Source organism: Prosopis cineraria, unplaced genomic scaffold (genome assembly GCF_029017545.1).
Source record: "Prosopis cineraria cultivar Desert tree isolate PC_DT_omini unplaced genomic scaffold, ASM2901754v1 PC13, whole genome shotgun sequence".
Classification (NCBI taxonomy): domain Eukaryota; kingdom Viridiplantae; phylum Streptophyta; class Magnoliopsida; order Fabales; family Fabaceae; genus Prosopis; species Prosopis cineraria.
Window position 1 is genome coordinate 4,011,312 of NW_026555344.1, and position 13,862 is coordinate 4,025,173.

General features: G+C 31.0%; 1 protein-coding gene and 1 pseudogene across 1 annotated transcript; both read left to right on the forward strand.

Annotated features, from left to right (window-relative positions):
• Positions 1-965: 965 nt before the first annotated feature.
• LOC129291287 (GDSL esterase/lipase 4-like) lies at positions 966-4,390 on the forward strand (annotated as a pseudogene).
• Positions 4,391-8,985: 4,595 nt separating this feature from the next.
• Positions 8,986-11,128, forward strand: LOC129291286 (GDSL esterase/lipase 2-like). Its single transcript, XM_054928567.1, is given in 6 exon segments — positions 8,986-9,187; positions 9,190-9,240; positions 9,474-9,595; positions 9,872-10,109; positions 10,206-10,448; positions 10,618-11,128. Coding segments are annotated over 6 exon segments (1,065 nt in total). The 5' UTR covers positions 8,986-9,012; the 3' UTR covers positions 10,854-11,128.
• Positions 11,129-13,862: the final 2,734 nt, after the last annotated feature.

Consider the following 13,862-nt stretch of genomic DNA (forward strand, 5'->3'; position numbering starts at 1 on the left):
AATTACCCTCTGTGAAATCAAATACAGAATGGCAAGTTCAACGATTCAGTTATGTTTCTTTGTTTTAAATGCCAATCTTTATACTCTTTTCAGCCTCTATTATAGAGCACCTTCTGAAAAAAATTATTTAGTTATTAACCCCTTATAAATTCTAATAAAATAGTTAGAGATATCTTATAATAAAAGCCAAAAAGAGTATCTACCATTGTTTCTTTTGTTTGCAAGAGAACATGTTGCCCTATTCATATTCAGAGATTCAGGCTATATTTGGTTAACATTCCAACCAAGGTTGAAATGGCTCAAACATAGACTAGGATGTTAATAGTTCATAAAATTTTGTATAGATAAAAATAAAATTGAAATGGCCCAAACTTACACTGGGATATTAAAAGCTTATAGAATGAGCGTTTTGAGCAAAGCTAGTTGATGCAGCATTTATATTGTGCGGTGAATTTAGTGGTGGACGTTGCTTTTATCTTCTCTCTCTTCATTACCCTTTCAAGTTGCTCTCCTTCCCTCTTTTTATTCATTCAAGTGCATGCTTCAAGTGTATTACTTCCTCCATTAATTGTTTCTCCACCACAACTTCTTTTGTCCTTCTACTCTTCAAAGTTCAAACTAACATGCTACATGCCTTTTCTCTTCTTTTGCAACTAATTCATTGGATATTTTTAAGAAAAATGTATTAATTCTCAAACAGATGAACAATTTAAAGCAATTCAAATGAAAAAAATGTACATGTAATACCCTGACCAAGCCAATTTTGTCACCGACATAGCTTGCTTCTTTGTTTTTGGAGACGTGCTACATGTTTGACAGTTAGATTGGCAGATGCACGTGCCAAATAATCAACAAGGAGTTTGTAGTTGTTATGGGTAGTTTTCATATACAAAAGAAAAGCACACAAACTCATATATATATATATATATATATATCCACGCATAGACACTATGGGACGGGAAGAAATAGAAGGAAGAAGAGGTTAATGATAAAGGATGGCAAGTGTTGGTTATGTGATATGTTGCTTACTGAGCATTGTGACGATAAACTTAGAAAGGTGCCATGTTGAGTATAAGCAGCAGCCTGAACGCAAAGCACTGTTCGTGTTTGGGGATTCTCTGTTTGATCCTGGAAACGATCGTTATGTGAAGGCAAGTTCCCCACTGCCCACTCTTTATTGGCCTTATGGCGAAACCTTTTTCCATCGTGCTACCGGAAGATTCTCCGATGGACGTATCCCCCCGGACTTCATCGGTAATCTCGTCCATCTCTGATGGCAAAAACTTGTATATTTAGTCTTATAAACTTAAAAGTACATGTTTTTAATTAAATCAAAATATGTGAATCTTTTATAAATTTTTATTCTATAACATACTCTTGTTATTAGTATTATTAATACATTAAAATTTACTTATTTTGATTTAGTTAAAGATAAAAACAATTCATGAAATCTCATATTTGATAAAGACTAAATAAAGGTGCATACTTGTAGGACTCAATATTAGGGTGTTCACGGGATGGGACGAGATTGGGACACCCCATCTTTTGTCCCATCCCAAAAAAAGATTGATTGAATTTTGATCTCGTATCTGTCCTGTTTCGAAAGTTGTCCCGTCTCGTTAGAGTCGGGATTGGACCGGGACAAGATTGGGGCGTCCTACCGTCTTGATAAATGAGATAATATTGAAGAAAGATCTGGATAATAATATTCATTAAAATTTTAAATCATATAATTTATTGAATTTAAAATCAAAACAATACAAGTACATAAATCACAACAATTTAAAGTCAATTATTAAATTATATTAATCACAACTACACATTATAATAAAAAATACAAGTGATCTTTATGTTATAAGAGTAGCAACAACAGACAAGTCAAGTACAATATCAAATCATTGTTCTTCTGCTTCATGGAGATGCACTAAGTTAATTACTCTTCTAAAAATAAAGCAAAAAATACTTTATAAATAAAAGTTATTAAATAGATAGATATAAGAATAAATTATATTAATATAATTAATATATTATAAAGAAAGATATTGTCATGTTTACTCTATGCCATTAAAATTATCAATACAAAAAAACTTAGTTTTAAATAAGAACTGTAAGTATTGAAATTATAATTGATATAATTAATATAAGAATAAATTATATTAACATAATTAATATATTTAAAATAAAAAATAATATATATAATATTCACGGAATGGGACGTCCCAATGATAATTCTGTGTCCCATCCCATCCTGAATTTCTTTCCTGTCCCATCCCGTAAAGTCCGGTCTTGATTATTTTTGGGCCAGGATAAGATCCGTTGCAATATAATCGAGACGATATTGGGTCAATCAAGACGGGTTCAAATTAAACACCCCTACTTAATATCACAAATCAAAATGGTTTGTTACTTAAATAGGGCTGATTGGATACTTATTAAGAATCAATTCTAGGACCAAAATTATAATTTTGCAAAAATGTATCCAAACATTCTTATTTTCTAAAACACTATTTGGCTTGTGAAACTTTAATTTGGAGAAGTTAAAATTTTTTCGTTTGCAAAACTCCATTTAGCTCCTCTATTTTATTATTTATTTATGTATTTAAAATTAATTTTTGAAAAATCATTCAAACATCTTCAATTTATCAAATCATTTTTTAAAAATTTATCAAAACATCAACACGTTCTAATAATTAGTTTTTTCTATAATTAATTGTACATTTGTGGGTCGCAGCTACGTATGCGGGCTTGCCTATCCTTCCACCGTACACGGAGCCGACGCGCCACGTGTTCACTGATGGAGCCAACTTTGCTACTGGTGGAGCTTGTGTTCTTTTTGGCACAACCACTGATGTATGTTCCCTAGTTAAGGCTTCAAGTCTTGATGAGCTTTTAATTTAATTTCCTCATCTTCTTCGATCTCCATGGATCAGAAAAAAAGTTATTTCTCCATTGTTTCAGAACGATCTTCCAGTCCAGGTGAGTTCTTCAAGCAAATGATAGGTTTATTGAAAAAGGAAGTCGGCGATGCAGAAGCCGAGAGGGTTTTGACCAATGCTGTCTACTTATTTAGCATCGGTGGCGACGATTATCTGAATTTTTATGCTGATTACCCTGATGCTAATGAAGCAAGCATGAGAGCTTTTGTGAAACTGGTGATAGGGAACCTGTATAAAAATCTACAAGTATGACTCAAGACCCCTTGTTGAAATTCTTCTCTACTTTTATCTCAAAGCACTATATGTCTCTCTTAATATGTGATATTAATTGCAGGAAATTACAAGTTTAGGTGCCAGAAAGATTGCATTTCAAAATGTAGGGCCCATAGGCTGCAATCCATCAAACAGATTATCAGACGGACAGTGCAATGACAAGGAAAATTCAATGGCAAGAGAGCACAACAAAGCTCTAATACAAGTCATGAAGCAACTGGAGAGGGAGGTATCTGGCTTCAAATACTCCATATTTGATTTCTATACAGCATTGGACGACAGAATTTTCAACCCTCATAAATATGGTAAGGGTCTGTGAGTGTGTGTAACTTGACATTTTTCCTCAGATTCTCTCACAGCTTGCGCACACATGTTATGTCTAGCTTTTTAGGGACATGATCTCAACGTTAGATTTGTCCTCGCATATTATAGAAAATCATATTAGGAAGGGGAGGTGACTGCCCGGAAATAGGGAAGATCAAAGACAAATAGGTAAAATAATGAAAAGACATTACAGTTTAACTAAAAATCCCATAGCTCAAGTTTATAAGTTCCTTTCTATTTTATATTAGTTGTTATTGATTTTGATTTTATCCAATGTGAAACTTACTACCTCAACACAAGTTCACTCACACTTAAATAATCCAACAATATACATATACCTAACATGAAGTAATTGTGGTGTGAAGGATTTAAGGAGGGGCAGGTGGCATGCTGTGGAGGAGGCAGCTTTGGAGGACAAGTGACATGTGGAGGATACGGAGTGTTGCCTTTTGAGCTGTGTAGCAACCCATTTGAGTATGTCTATTTTGACGCTGGTCACAACACTGAAGGCTTCAATTCTCAGATTGCTCATTTGATATGGGACGGATCTCCTTTCAGCAACATCACTTCTCCTTACACTCTCAAACAACTCTATCACATGTAGCTCCCATCATCTTCTCCATCTACCTATATTTTATCCATCAACCACAAGCTATCTTAGTGACAGCGCTACCTCACTCTCTTAGAAAAGTCCCAGGTTTAAACCAGGCACAAACACGTTTGTGCGTGTCCTTGTCTTCTTTCTATGGAAGTCGGAAGAGCTAAATTAGACAGACTGTCATTGTTCTGTGTCTACTTTTTTTTTTCTTTTTTTAATTATCAGCTTCTGTGTCTACTTAATAAATGTGTTTTGTATATCACTTCTACCCTTTCGTTTCATTTGTTTGGAAAGAAAATCAGAGATAAAAGCAATACCATGATGGTTCATTAGGTTTACGTGCGTCAAAGTTTTACATCATGTTATAGTTAATTAATGTGAATATTCAGCTCACTAAAAAAGATTTGTTTGGGCTAAATATGAAACATTGCTTATCAAAGTATTGGGTAGGTCATAAAACTATATGGGCTAGGTGATTGGAGAGTCAGGCTCAATCAACCATTTAAATAAAGAGTTCGGCCCCGAGCTCAATGGAAAGCCACGGCCAATGAGCATGTCGAAATCTCGCCAGTTGTAAACCCACTCAATGGACCATTGGTATACAAAGACATGATTTCAGATGATCTCGAATCTCACGAGAACAGCATCATCATGCCCAAGTATTTTGACGAGACGGGCTAGTTATCAAACATGGAAGACAGTGAATAAAGACCATACCATAAGTTTTGCGGGATCCTTGATTCTTTGAAAAAACATTCTAAGTTCTAAGAGAGAGGTTGCCACACTCTGTCACTATAAATAGAGTACCAAAGCGTAGAAGAAAAAAAAGTCAACACTCAAAAACTCACATTTTGCACCTATAGTTCTTGAATTTATCAATTAGCTTTATCTTCAATTTAAACTTGTAATCATTTTACATTTCAATAATAATCAAAACACTTGTTCCACCAAGTCTTATGTATCTTTTGCATCCAGGTAAATTGTGGTAAGAGAGCCCTAAGATCCTTTTGTTATCAATTGAGACTCAACGTCTCTAGCATGCCTGGTAACTTGTTGTTTCTCAACAAATAAGATTATAATGCAAATTTGTATACAGATGGAGACAAAGATATATTTGTGCTCTTGAGTAAAATTTCATTAACTTTTCTACTGAAATAAGTAGAGGATAAGTTTAATTAGAAAGAGATGTCAGCTAAAATTATAGTCATGGACAAAGTCATAAATTTGAATTTAATTTACTAAGATCCCCAGCATTTAAAATTAATTTGTAAATCATATATACTTCGGCTCTAATGTAAAAAAAAAAATGAAATTCATTTTCATTTTATTTAAAACTTTACAATTAATACACGTTAACTGAGTACTAAGTTTACTTTTAAGAGCTTCTGAGTTCTGATTGTATAATAAAATTGCCCTTCTAAAATGACTTTCGCATGATTGTTGAATACTTCAACGAACCAAGTCGCTTTCAGAATGTTTCTTTTCTTCCCCCCTTCCTGTGCGCCAAAGATTTTAATTTTTAACTAGCTCTTTGAATTCAGAATGTAGTAAATGAAACCAAATTATTCCCTCTAATACTATTTATAAATATTTTTATTATATTTCTTTGGAATAAAATTTTTTTAAACCTCATTAACTTTATCTTAAAGTTTAATAAGTTTCCATCTCTACCCCCAAATAATAACAAAAATTATTTTTAATAATTTTTCTAGCACTTAATAAGAATAGAAAGGTAAAATTAAATATAAAAAATAGTAAAATATCTTATAAATAGGATCAAAATAAATCTTTTCTTTTTACCTTATAAATAGGACAGGAGAGTATTAATGAAGCTAAGGTGCATATAAAAAAAATCCTATCTGTATACTTCTTCTGTTAAAAAATATAAAGCATTTTTATATTTGTCTTTATTTAATCAAATGTTTCACTAAAAAAATAAGTATAAAATAGTTTATTTATTAAGGAAATTTTTAGGAAAAAAATATATTAATTACACCTCCCTTTCAATTTCTAAATCATATTTGTTAGAATATTTATTTATTTATAAATTAACATTAATTAATAAGCCTAAACAAATTGGTCTTTATGATCTTGTGTGGACCGTGATAAAAGGACCGCACAAGTGAGTCCAATGGGTAGAGGCCCAACCTACAACCCAGTAGCCGTCAGTTATTTTCTATCTCTTAACTGACTGAGTCAGAGATAATAAAATATATAATTATTTATTATTTAATAAGGTAGTTGCTAATCTGATCTATATAAGACGATTAGTCGATAACCGCAAAACACACGCCTCATTTCTCTACTGCTCCATTATTTCTGAATTCTCTGAAGGCTCTAGGGACCTGTGGGTTGTGCACCTGTCTACACTTGAGGTAATCGAGATTTCTCAAGCGCTGATGGATTTTTCAGGTACACATACATTACTTTATTATATCATATTCAATTATATATATGAATTGAGATATTTAAATATAACACAATATTAACATTCAATGTTACACTAAAATATATATATATATATATATAGGAAAAAATATATTAACATTCAATTTTTTTTAAAAAAAATACCTTATATTTTTAATAAAAGAGTATACATTATTTCTTGAAATTCTAAATCATAATAGTTTTTCCCCTTCCTTTTTTTCTTGAGAGATAATATAGGTAGGATTAAACAGCAAGAGGATCATGTATGTGTGTGTAGCATAGATGACATAAAGTAGAGGTTATCATTATTGACCAATGGTTTTATAACTTAGTAGCATGTAAGCTCTCAAGTAATTGAAACATTGCCGGTTTAATCTCACCTGTAAGATCAAACCACTAGTGTCTATCACATTAACTAAAAAAAGAAAAAAATTTATCATTAAGTGCTTAGAGAAAATAATATTTATTAGAAAGGATCTTAAAAATAGTAATTGTTTAGAAGGACCAAATACAAAAATATAAATTTAAAAATATAAATTGCTCCTAATCATAATCTCCTATATTTTCTATAACATCTCAAATTAAATTTGACAGTTACGTTACTAGCAGTAATAAATAGAAAAATAATACTGGAAATCAAAGCAAGTGAAAAATCTCCTGTGCCTTGAAGATTCACAAGTTTCACAAGTTTGAATATTCAAAAGAAGTTATAAATGTAATAATTTTTAAAAAATAAATATTTTAACTTATATTGATCGCATAATTTTTAAAAGTAATGATTTTAAAATCACATTCAATTAATTATTTTAAAAATAATTATTTTTTAAAAATATTGATTTAATTAAATTTAATAATAAATTTTTGTTTTTTGTGTGGAATTGAAATATGCACAACTTTATTTGTAAAAGATTTTTTTTTTAAACTCATACCATACTGAACATTAATTTTAAAGTGTTATTAACAGGTTTTATAATAGTCAATTATACTTATCTTGGTCCTTCAACCTAATTTTAAATTTTATGACCCTTTATAATAAATTTTAGCAGTATTAGATTCCTCTCTCTAATTTTTTCAATAAAAAAGAGTATGATTATCATTAATTCAAACTGATATATCATGCATGCATATTCAAGAAAACCACATCATTACTAAAGGCCCCAAATCCAGGGCCATGACTATCCTTAAGCAATTTTTTTGGCCAATTAAGCAATTAAGGCCATCGTCTAGGCCTCACATAAATTATAGAGCTCATGTAAGTTATAGTATTAAATTTCACTTTGTAAAGCATACAATAGTACTACGGAATTTAAAGACAAAGCATGGCAAAAATGACTTCATTTTTTTATGAAATTGGTTTTTAAAATATATGCAAATTATAAATTTAATTAAAAAAGCAATTTATAAATATATATATATATATATTTTAATGAAAATTTAAGCTATAAAATCACACATTTGTTCCAAAAAAAAATTCGGAATTGAATATTATGATGATATCATTAATAATCACTAGAATTTAAAAAAAATTAATTTTTCACCAAAAAAATGAGTTTTTAACTTTAAAATTGTCTAAATTCTACTCCCTCCATTAAAAAATATAAAGCATTTTTAACTGAATTTCACCCTCAATAAAGTAGTTACTTGCTTTCAAACTAACTCTATTTTTCCGTATTTATCCCTATTAAACATCTTATAATAAATAAAAAGTCACTATTAATAAGAGTATTTTTGAAAAAAAAAAAGGATAATAATTACATCTTAAAAGATTAAAAACGGCTTATATTTTTTAACATTTAACCCTTCAAAAAATACCATACATTTTTTAACGGAGGGACTATCAAAGATTATATTACCATATAAATTGAATGAATTCTTATTAAAAAATGTTAGAATTATTTTATCATAAAACATTGATAAATAATTTTGCAGCCCACGAAAAAAAAATGTCAATTTATGAATTACATTGCATGGTACTAGATTAGCCCCAAAACTTCCAGATACGATCTTGACCCGACGTTCACGGTCCGCCCACGAAATCGACGCCGTTAACATTAGGACTTCGCGTACTGATCTGATATGAATCATGACATATCGCATCATACATTAATAATTAAATAGGGAATTCAAATTTATAATCAAAATGGGATCGAATAAACAGGAAATTCAAAAAATTGAAAGAATTTTTGACTAGTGAAAGTTGAAGGCATTGGGCTACTGCGCCCATCTTTTGACTTGTAGATTCATCTTGAATTAAAGTTTGAGCAGACAATCTGCTAATAACGCAATGGCTTATATCACCAATAAGAATTTGCCCGGAATTTTAGCCTTTGTGAAAGCAAACTGTATCACGTCCAATTTGAAAAATGGATGATCTATTCCTATATACATATATAGAAGATGCTATCGATGAGAAACATCAATCAAATACAGAATGGATAATTCAACGATTCAGATATGTTTCTTGGCTTCTGTGCCAGCCTTTGTATCAGCCATGGTTTCTTTTGTTTGCCAAAAGAACATGTGGCGCTATTCATATTTGGGGACTCAGTATTTGATGCTGGAAACAATAACTACATCAACACGACCCCTGATTTTCAGGCAAATTTCTGGCCTTATGGGAATACTACACTTAATACCCTTCTGGAAGACCTTCTGATGGACGTCTGATTCCAGATTTTATTGGTAATAGGTTTTGCATCTGTTTTTTATATTTGGAAAAAGTCTTAAGTGGAGTCAGGTTATAAAGGGTACATAGACATTAAACATATGTTCGTCTCGCTTTCAAGTTGTGCTGATCTTTGACAAACGTGTTAATTCATAATTGGTTTAGTCTATTTATTGATGCAACTATTTCTATTTAGGAATATTTCTTATATTTTAGCATGAGTTTGTCTAACGTTGAAGCATTTTCTCAGCTGAACATGTAAAGCTACCTTTTATTCCGCCATACTTGCAACCTGGTCTTCATCAATATACTGATGGCGTAAATTTTGCATCAGCTGGTGGTGGTGCTCTTGTTGAAACCAATAAGGGATTTGTATGTGATGATTCTCCCTTTCAGAAACTCAGTGCTTTTCTGTTACATTTTTAGCATAGGGAAATGCAATTTTAATTTTTGGAAGTTGAGCTTCTCACAACAAAATTCTAAATCCGCCGGTGTTTTTTTCCATTTTGTTGATTTCCTAATTTAGTATCAGATTAAAATATCGGTTATGATCCTACTTAAACTAATGTATTCAGAGTGAATAAGAACATCAAACATTGATAAACAGATTAGAGTAAATTGTTAACTCTGTATTGAATTTTTTATTAGGTGATAGACCTTACTGGTCAGCTCAAGTATTTCATTGATGTGGAGAGATTGCTGAAGCAGAGCTTGGGAGATGAAGAGGCAAAGAGATTGTTGTCCAAAGCTATCTTCCTGTTTAGCATAGGGATTAATGACTACTTGGTACGTTTCAGTTCTAATAATTCTTCCAAGTTTCAGACTTACCCTGAAGAAAAATATGTTGACATGGTGATAGGCAATGTGACCACTATTATCAAAGTAAGTACTTTTTAAGCTCTGAAAATTTCTTTAAGCTGTCTGATTCACAATTTGAAGGTATCAATCTGACATTGATTTGACCTGTTTAGGAAATTATAAGAAAGAGGAAGAAAGTTTGGATTTCTAAACCTGCCTCCTTTAGGATGTCTACCTGTAATTAAAACGCTCATCCCACCTGATCAAGATGGCTGTGTTGAAACGGTTACAGAAGTTGTAAAATTACACAACGAAGCACTGAGTGAAGCCCTCCATGGAATAGAAGCTCAGCTAGAAGGATTTAAATATTCATACATTGATTTCTACACTTCAATTAGTGAGAGAATGAACTCACCTTCAAAATATGGTACTGCTACATATATCTACCTTGTTACTTGTTAGCCTATCCTGCTTTATTCTATAATCTTATATATCTACCTTGTAAGCCTCTCCTGCTTTATTCTGCAATCTTAAATAATTGTGCAGTCTTCAATTTCAAGCCTGCTGATCGATATTGTTTCTGTGTTGTTTAAAAGGCTTCAAGGAAAGCAACATAGGATGTTGTGGCGGCGGTCCGTACAGAGGATGGCAAAGCTGTGGAGGGAAAAGGACAGTGAAAGAGTATGATGTGTGCACTGATGTGGGAGATTATTTGATCTTTGATGCTGTTCATCCCACTGAAAAAGCTTACCATCAAATCGCTGAGCTAATTTGGAATGAAGATCACAAGGTGGCACAACCTTACAATCTCAAAGAATTATACCAACTTTAAACATTCATCAGTATGCGAGGAAATTATAGCACCCTGCTTTCTATATATATCCGAATATATTTATCTTCTGTACCCAGAATTTGACCTCGAGGACAAGGTACCCAGCCTCCTCGAACATTTTGTGAAACTTGTCTCTGGAAGCGTCTCAGCTTTTTCCTCTGCTGCTCTGAACTTTTCCTTTTCTGTGATTTCCTAATATTTACTGGATTGCTGGAGTAATCTTCCATTTTTGCAGCCCTCTGTAAGATTGAATAACACAGAGTAGTTGTCACTTCTCATTTACTGTTCGTGTCAGGTGCATGTGTCATGAGATTAGTCTGGACATTATTCACAGTGCTGGGATGGGAATGTACCACTATAGATCTTTATGAAGTAAAACTGCTAGGAATGCTTCATTGGGAAAAGTTTTGAAAGCCAAATACAGTTGTGCACAATAGATATTGCCTTCGGAAGTCAAAGTCCTCATTCCTCCCTTATTTGGCGTGTTATGGGCATCCCCAGCGTGTGGAATAAAGTTACCGAAAAGTGAATCATAAATAGAAAAATTATTACCAATTTTGTCACCCACATTGATTGTTATTTGACAGTTAGATTGCAGATGCACGCACGCACAGAGGAGTTTGTGGTAGCTGTCTTCTGGGTCATTTTCTTCTAGAAGAAAGACCCACAAACTTAAATAAATAAAGTTGAATTAACATTCTAAAAATCTATAAAGAATTTAGGGTAATAAGCATTTGAACCCTAAAATATTGCGTGAAAAATATCTTGAATCCTGAACTCCTAAAATGTACAAAATGAATCATAAAATTTTTAAATTAAAAAAAAATTATCCCCCACCATTAATTTATAAATAACACCATTAATGGTTTGACTTTGTAGGGTCCAGTCAAATGCTTATTTGGTAGTTTTTTTTAAAGATGTGACTGTTTTTTGTTAATGTGTCATTGGTTAATGAGTATCACAGACCCTAAACTATTGCACGAGTAACAACCTGGATTTTAAAATTTGAAATTCAAAATAAATTATTCTTGCCATTTATGTATAGAACGTTGACTGTTATATAAACCAAATTAGTCTCCACTAGGGTGGGAATAGGTTAGGTCTCTAATAAGGCCTACAACCCGACCTACTTCAAGTCTAGTCTAACTTATTTACTAAATGAGCTCAGGTTAGATTTAGGGTTTTAATTAAGTCTATTTAGTTAAATAAGCCTTTCAAAGCCTAACTTATAGGCCAACAGTCCAACCTATTTTACATACATACATACATACATACATAATTTTAGTAACATATCTCACAAACATTTAGTTTCATCATTTGATTTTTAATCAATCTATTCTTTTTTATTTTTAGTTATATTTTCAATTATATTAGACTTATATATTAATTTTGATATTGTTACTTTATTGTTATAATTGTATTATAGTTGGTAAGTCCTTTCAATTATTATATATTATAATTGATAAATCATGTTATATCTTGTATACTATAGAGTTTTAAAGTGTATTTAAAATGTTAACTAAAATGCAAACATGTTTAAAATCTTACTTTTAAATAGGCTTTCAAAAACGAACATGCTTTAGATAGGTTTAAACCTGAGTCATAAAAAAAAATCTTATACAAGCTCTTACTTCATATAGGGTTTAATAGACCCGAATAACCACCCAAACTTCAATTAATCTAATTAGGACCTTGATTAATTACCCTAACCCTTACTTAATTCACGTAATCTTATTTTAAATTTCAAAATATTACAATATGCATATATCTCATTTATTAGTATATTTCAATAAAAATAGTAAGATATATATATTTAGTTATTTTTATTTGTTAATATTAATTTTTTTGTAATACTATATATTTATTGCATATATAAACATCTTAGTCTTTTTAATTAAAGGGTTAATGAGTAAAATGAATCTAAAGTATTGTGTGAAAAGCATCTATGAATCATGAAACTCTCAAAATATATAAAATGGACCTTAACTTTTTAAATTTATAATAAATTAAACCTCACCGTTAACTCACTATTAGCGCCATTACTGTTCACTTAATAGAGCTCAGTCAAAATGCTGATGTGTCATTTTTAATTAGTATCACATACCCTAAACTACTGCGTTAGTAACATTCTAGACTCTAAACTTTAAAATTCAGAGCAAATTACCTACACTGTTTAGTTTAAACATTGACTATTATGTAGATTGAATTAGCTTTAGTGTGACAATCCATAATTTTGTGAAAGGACTCTTTTGCCCCTTTCTTTGCAATATTTTTCAAGCAATTAGCATCGCATGCTTTTATATACTATATAACTCTAATTTAATCTTATTTTAAATAATATTTATTTATTTAATAGTGAAAGCTTGGGATTGCATTTGAAAAAAGGTTAAGTATCAGAGAATTTTATAGATGATGAATGCAAAAGCTTACAATTTTATCAATAGATTTCAAATCCAAATTAATCATTTGGAAAAAAATTGCAAAAAAAAAAAGGAGGCAAAAATATTATTTCACAAAATTATGGCTCGTCCATCACGATCAACAATACGTCATCGTTGCGGACCACACTGAGGTTAAGTTGATCTACAAAATAGTCAGTATTCTACATATAAATAATGGAGATAATTTGCTTTAAATTTTAAGTTCAAAGTCCAAGATGCTACTTACATAATAATTTAAAGTCTATAGTACTAATTAAAAATGACACATCAGTAAGGAATTAGCACATCAACATTTTGATTGGGCCCCATTGAGTGAGCAGTAATAGCGTTAATGGTGAATTAACAATGAAGTTTAATTTGCTATAATTTAAAAATTTAGGGTCTATTTTGCATATTTTAAAAGTTTAAGGCCCAAAATGCTTTTTGCACAATACTTTAGGGTTCCATTTGGCTTATTGAACTCTTAATTAAATTGTATTGAATTAAATTATCATAGAAATTGTCTATTTGTATGGGTAGATATTTAATGTTTTTGTTATTCATTTGAACTCACTATCAGTATTTTTGT